The 7,109-nt window shown below is 36.0% G+C and overlaps 1 protein-coding gene across 1 annotated transcript in view; it reads left to right on the forward strand.

The window, feature by feature from the left end:
- LOC140155054 (importin subunit alpha-3-like) overlaps positions 1–4,502 on the forward strand; it is a 28,126-nt gene extending 23,624 nt beyond the window's left edge. The window contains exons 8-11 of the mRNA XM_072177737.1: positions 333–437; positions 1,221–1,455; positions 3,220–3,311; positions 4,205–4,502. Of these exons, the coding sequence (XP_072033838.1) occupies positions 333–437; positions 1,221–1,455; positions 3,220–3,311; positions 4,205–4,300 (528 nt within the window). The 3' untranslated portion in view covers positions 4,301–4,502. The remainder of the gene's footprint in view (positions 1–332; positions 438–1,220; positions 1,456–3,219; positions 3,312–4,204) is intronic.
- The last annotated feature ends 2,607 nt before the right edge of the window (positions 4,503–7,109 follow it).

Genomic DNA, 7,109 nt, shown 5'->3' on the forward strand with positions numbered 1-7,109 from the left:
GTGCAATTTTTCAGGTTTTTCCTGCAAAGTCACTTCAGGGCCACTGGCATCTCTGTTGTTTTAGGTAACACAACCCAGTCCACCAGACAAGAACCAAAATTAGAAAATCCAATTTTGAAATTGGGCCGTGTGCAACAGAATCTGTTTGTTTGTTTTACTGAAGTATGAACTTGATGAGCAAGTTGTTTTCAGGCCATGGCGGCAGGAAAAAACCCTTTTGGAACCTCTATTCGGGTTAAAAATCACAAGTAAATGACTGACCTTAGGAAGATCTGACAGGAAGTTAGTTTAGATCACTGACCTGTATTTACTATTGATTGTTTTGTGTGCAGGAAGCAGTATGGTTCCTATCTAATATTACAGCAGGCAATCAACAACAAGTACAAGCAGTTATTGATGCAGGGCTATTACCGGAAATCATCAGACATCTTGACAGAGTAAGTAATCATAACACAAGCCCATACTTCAAAATAGTATGATCATGGCAACAACAACAAGAGAATGCAAACCAAACCAAGTGAGCAATATGACAGTTGTGCAAGAAAATATTACATTCCCTTTCTAAAAATAAAAAGGCTGTAAATGCAATTATAATTTACATAAAAATCAGTGATTTGCTATCCTCATTAACAACTGATTAGATAGCTGCACTCCTTCTGAACGTTATGTTTTAATATTTCCTTTAATTTGGCAAACCGGAGGTCCATTTCACTAAACTTTACGAAGCTTTGTAAATCTCAAAATCATTTGTAACTTGCGACAAGTCGTAGGTTCCATTTCACTAAACATACTTACGAATGGTACCCTTTGTAAGTTATAGGGATTTACTACAGGAACCCTTCATAAAGTTACGTCTAGTATTGGGTATTCGTAACTTTACAAACGGTTACCTGAGTTACGAAGGGTTAATAGTTTAGTGAAATGGACCCCTGAATATTAGAGGCACCATTTAATCTGTGTTCAGAATGTGTGTAACATGTATTTAAAATGAAGATGAAAAATTAACTAAATGCATGTATCTGCATCACTTTGCCTTCGCAAGTTCACTGTGCTGCACCTCGGGTTTTAAGAAAATATTTTCAATGATTAGGCACAAAGGGCCAAAGTCTTTTTTCAGAATAGCGTATGATTTTTGTAATGTATTAAATGTAAACATTGTAGTATAAATCTGATTGTAGTGTCCTATAAACAATGCATGTTTTTGTCCCTCTACCATATAGGGAGACTTCCAGACACAAAAAGAAGCTGCATGGGCGGTTAGCAACCTGACGATAAGCGGTAACAAGCAACAGGTGATGGCACTGGTAGAGAATAACGTAATCCCACCACTTTGCAATCTGCTGACTATTAAGGACACACAGGTAGTACAGGTGTGCATTGATGGCATTAACAACATATTGAAGATTGCTGGAGAGAACTATCCCAGGGTTGCAGAAATGATAGAAATGTGTGGGGGTAAGTCAAGAGTTCTAGTATTCACAAAGAGAAACTAAGCAGATGTTAGTCCATTGCAATAATATCTTTATTTTGACACTGTGAAGGTGGAAAGTCTACGAACCTTCTTTCATGATGTCCTTTTACAACTTGTCTCACACAGGATAAAAAACAACAGATCTAGTGCAAATGGGCACAGTCCCTGTGGTTGGTACTGAATGAGGCTTTATGCATATTCATGAGGACTGGTTGTTTTATTGCCCATGCGTAACGAATCATGCAAACCTTTTGTGCCTTTGGATTATGTGATAGATATCATTAAATTAGTTTGAACAATACATCCTGTGTATGTATGGGTGTTATCCTTCAAATGAAAACTCTTCACTTGTTCTCCCACCTGTAGACTGTTGTCCCACCATGTAGCAACTTACTGCTAATTTGTCTCGTTGTAACCCGTACGAAACTTGGGGAGCTGATCCTGGTTGCGAAGGTTATTTGTGGATTGTCTAGGATGTGCGCTCTTGAAGCAGCAAAGTCCCTGATTTGTTGTTTATTGGTGTATGGAATGACGTGGAGCCGTAGTGGTCAGCGATAACCTGTAAAGTGTGCTGAGGCTTGTGGATCAACGTCTATGTGTTGTGTATGTGCGTAGCGCACTATAAATCACTGCACTTTTTTTATGTAGTCCACAATATCTTGTAATGTCTGCAATGGACTTAAACCTTGTAGCTTTGTTTAAATGCAGAAATTTAGGCCCTATGGCTCTTATTGGGGGTACTCCATACAGGCTGGCATTTGTGTTTGAAGTGTTGTTACTTTGTAACAGTTTGTGTGGGAGGGGGAATACACAAAAAAATCATCACCATTAGCTAGTGCATCTAGTGCTGATGTTATTGAATTGACAGTGGTTACATTCTGTTTTATGTATGTTGGGGTGTGCTGCTCTTTGTCTGCAAGATATTCCAATTTTATTTGATGTTGTACCAGGTTAGTCTGTATATCTTTCTCGAGTCAGTAATTTAGATATTGGTTTTTACTGATCTCTAAATGTAATGATGAGTACCGTATTGTTTGTAATAAACGCCCCGGGGGCGTTGCATTTTTCCAAAAGGGGGGGCGTTTATTGGAAGTGAATTGTCAGTGAAAAAAGCTTAAAAATCGTGTTCAATTTCCCGATGGTGCTCCTATTAAAAGGAGGGATTTACACTATACATGATGATGGGCGCCCACGGAAAATGATATTTTCGTGGGGAATACAACAAAATTACACCTGTAAGTGCATGGAATTAGTGAAATTCTACCATAATTAGGCAATGAAATGGATGGGAGTTGAGTCATAATAGGTTTTGTCCATTCAATTTAGCGATCGTGACTGACATGACTGATGCATTGTTTTAAGCTTACCTACACGATATGTCATGGAAATGTTCGCATTTTTGTCAATTTTTCACAGAAACATTGGAGGGGGGCGTTTATTAGAGGGGGAGCGTTTATTACAAACAATACGGTATATAAAAGTATACATTTTCAGAAAGGAAATGATGCAAGGAATCCAACTAGCATTCAAACAGATTCTGCAAAAATTAATAGTTTTTGAGAAAATCTAAAAATTTGATTTTACTTAACTTTAGTGACTCAAGGAAGGTATGTGTGTCTACTATATTGAAGTGTCTACAATGTACTTGACATCAATCCAAGAATAATTATATCAGGTTCCTTCCTCATTTAGGTGTAAGTGTCTGTAAAGTAATCATATATTTTCCCAATTTTATTTATCTTGTTTAGGTGTAGACAAAATAGAAATGCTACAGAATAGTGACAATGAAGAAATCTACAAGTTGGCATATGAGATCATTGAACAGTACTTCTCCGATGATGTAAGTAACACGGGACAGTGGAGTTTCTCCTAGAAAATGGGCTATTCCAGCTGAAATCCATATGGAAGACATGACCTTATTTTCCACACGGGGAGTGTGAATTTCGGGGGTTACCAGAATGAGTGACTAGTCTGACTACATTTGAAATCTACACCCCCTGTGAGGTCATGTCGTCCATAGGGGTGTATGGATTTCAACTGGAATAGTCCAATGCACGATCCCCATTTAAGTTTTGATATTTACGACTTGACATGGTCAATCAAATATGAAATTGAGATATAATAGGGAAAGGTTGGAGAAAGAAAGAATTAGTAGAAAGGGGAAGACATTTCTCCATAGAAAAGTGTTTAACCTTCCAACAGGATTTGCTTGTTTCGATCAGTTTGGACTAGAAATTAAGCATAATAAATGATGTTAGTAGCATGAATTTCACAACTTTTTTTATATGAAACTGGTTGGAATAGACGGGAGTCATGTGGATTTTTTTGTTTGTAATGTTATACTTGAGACTTGAAGGCTGACCGATTGATAGCCTCAATCCCCCCACACACACACACCCACCCCCACCTCATCAAAATGTAGCACCCTTGCAGTTTTTCTTGTATTCTCAGTAAGGTCTTAAAAAGATATTTTATTAAAATTATTGCAAAATTTGATATATAGGATTTTTTCCCAATTTTAAAGAAATTATTAGAATAGAGTTTGTATAAAGGCATTAATTGGCAAGAGAAGTCAAATAACTGATGATTGATGTTAGAATCTCTAGCAACAGGTGACAGTTGCATGCAAATGTGGCTTCTCCATATATCAAAGAAGCACTCTCAAAATATTATTGCTCCCAGTGTTTCTGTTGTAATATTAAAGTTGTATGCTATCTTTTTGTTTTCATGCAGATTGATGAGGATCCATCACTGGCGCCGCAAGCACAACAAGCAGGTTTTCAGTTTGACCCTAATACAAATATCCCAACAGAGGGCTTCAAATTTTAACCCACTGCCCCCTTTCCCATCATATTTTTCCTCAATTTTTTCTATTTTTTATTTATTTATCATTTTTTTTAAATGGACACAAGTTGTTTGTTGTTAATGTTATTGATGTATTGATTCCCATATACTCTGTCTCCAAGTTTCCCACGGAGATCAACATCGTCGCTACCTCCTGCAACGGTTTCATCCAAAGAAGAGAAAGATATCGGAACCATGGAGGTCGAAAGCCCAGAGGAGGGTCATGAACTGAAGGACAGGTGAAGAAGTATCCTAGCCCATGGAACGTAATTTAGTGTATTTTCCAGACAAAGATTTTGCACTCTTGATGAGCCCTGTGCTTTGTTGTTTGATACCAGTGGAAAATATCCTGAGAAATGTACCACTGAAATGGTTTAAATAATCACGCTTCTATTTGATTATGTAATACTATACTCATGAAAATATTCCTATAGAGTGCGCTATAATTTCAATTACATTGAATTTGTGAATGAGAATCTACCTCATTTACATAATTAGATACCATCATTACTAAAAGGAAATATTAATATAATACCTAAACTAACAAACTACCAGGCTGTACTACTGAAAACACAAAAACAACAATACTATCATGCTATTACAGGTATATAAAATTACTAACTCACTCGGAACATTGTACTGATTTTGCACGTCATCATCAGGTCCTTAAATACACATGAAAATGAAGTTATGCCGCAATTGAAGCAAATTCCAACTGACCCAGTAGTTGTTAGGGGGGAACTCCAGTCTAGTCCAGTAGTTGCAAAGGATGTGACCAGTGCATTTAGAGAGAGACATAATCTTGAATTCATTGGTAAGCCAGTCTACGTATCAAACATGATTGGTAACCATACTTTTCTGGGGATGGTATGAAAGGTTTTGCCCATACAAGCATTGCCAATCAACATCTTCTCTCTGTGCAGTAGTAGATCAAAAGAAGGTTTCTATCCTCTGCCCCCACCCTAATAATAATATTTAGACATAGAAGATTTGCTTTCCATTTATGTGCTCTATTAGTAAAGACATTATTTCTTTGAACACAGAACTAATTCAGGTAATCAATCAAATCCAACATTAGGTAACAGGTGTGTTGCGTTAGTATGCCCTATCAGCTTCCTAGGAAAGCTTGCTTATAACCTTAATAACATTTAATCATGGGCTACCTTTCCCAGCTTGTAGATAATATACCAGCATATTATTTGTCTATTTGTATAGTCAGTAACAATTTGCTTTCTTATGTATCAAAACAATGCATTTGTTAATAAAAGGTGTGTTATACATGCTCAGTGAGGAGAAAAGAACGAAACAAAATTCCATATTATGATTTCCCTCTTCTTTTCAAGAATGTTCTCTTCTTTTCAAGAATGTTAAGTAGAATTGTAAAGTTAAGCAAGTGCATTTCTTGATACGTCAAGTTTGTGCATCCTTTCTTTATGTAAATTGAACATAATGCACGGTCTTGGCATTTCAGGAGGTAAATCATGGATTTCAATGTCATTTCTATTCGTACTAAAAATAAAGTTATCAAAAAGGTGCTTATTGATACATGGTTAAATAAAAATAAATTGAATTCAAATTCCAGTGTTTTCAGAAAATCATCTGATCAAGTTTGGCTGAATAAATTCACCGGCAAATATCACACAAAGTTGATGCATCAAACAAAGTTTATTGACATTGAAATTCATGAGTTTCTTCTTGGTGCAACTTTTATTGTAAATGGATTACGGTAATTACATTGGTATTGGTCAACTTGATGTACATATCATGTATGGAAAGAAAGAGAGATTGTTAAGTGGCTTAACTACTGAATGTGCTAGCTTTATGTGATACTTATTGCAAGGGAAAAGTGACGGAATAGGGAGGAAAATATTTTTTAGACATGTTAACCATTTTTTGCCTGTAAAACCAAAAGTAGCTTGTATGCGTTTCAGGGAAAATGTGTGTATCAGGCCTCAGTCAAAATAAGAATATGAATTGTACATTTGTTACATAAAAATATAATAATAATGACAAGAATAATAAAAAGAAATGGGAAAATCAAGTGATGATGAACCAAATTAATCTAAATTTGAAATAGACAAATTTGCTCATTTAGCAACAAGTATTTTGAAAGTAACACCTTTTTATCTTATATGTTTGGAAGTAATGCGTCTGTTTTACGGGAAGCAAATTCTATGTGGCATGATTCCTGTCAAATTTGTGTTACTTTCAAGGTGCAGTGTTGAATGTAATGGCACATGTAGTTCATTTCAACTGATCAGTGGGCATATGATAAGAAAAGGTGAAACATATTTGAGCTATGTGTCTTTGTGCATCGGTCAGGATGCTGAACGGAACAATGTTTGAATAGTAAGAAGTTTTATGATGTATTGAGGTTGAGGTTACAGTTACGGTAATGTGTCTGCAGCGGACACATGTGTGTTTGGATTTTTGACTACTTACATATGTTGTAGTAAGTTAGGATACATTGAATTTCCCCTTGCACTTAGGGGAGAACCTTGCATATCACACATGTTTAGTTCTTCTGTCCAGCTCAAAAATGTTTTGAAACAAATAGTTTGATGAACTTGAATATGTGGGGATAATCAGCTTGTGTGATCACTCTTTGCTAAGGCAGTTCAGAAACTGCATGGTTGATATGTATTTTTATTATAACATTGAAAATGTCTATCCATCCATTCATCCTTACTTCATTTCTATGATGCAAATTTGTGTATGGTTCCAGATTATTGAGAGAATGGTGTGCAAAGAATGTGATTTTAACAGTGATAGTGGTGGATGAAATATGAAATTT

This window comes from Amphiura filiformis, chromosome 6, assembly GCF_039555335.1.
Source record: "Amphiura filiformis chromosome 6, Afil_fr2py, whole genome shotgun sequence".
Lineage (NCBI taxonomy): Eukaryota > Metazoa > Echinodermata > Ophiuroidea > Amphilepidida > Amphiuridae > Amphiura > Amphiura filiformis.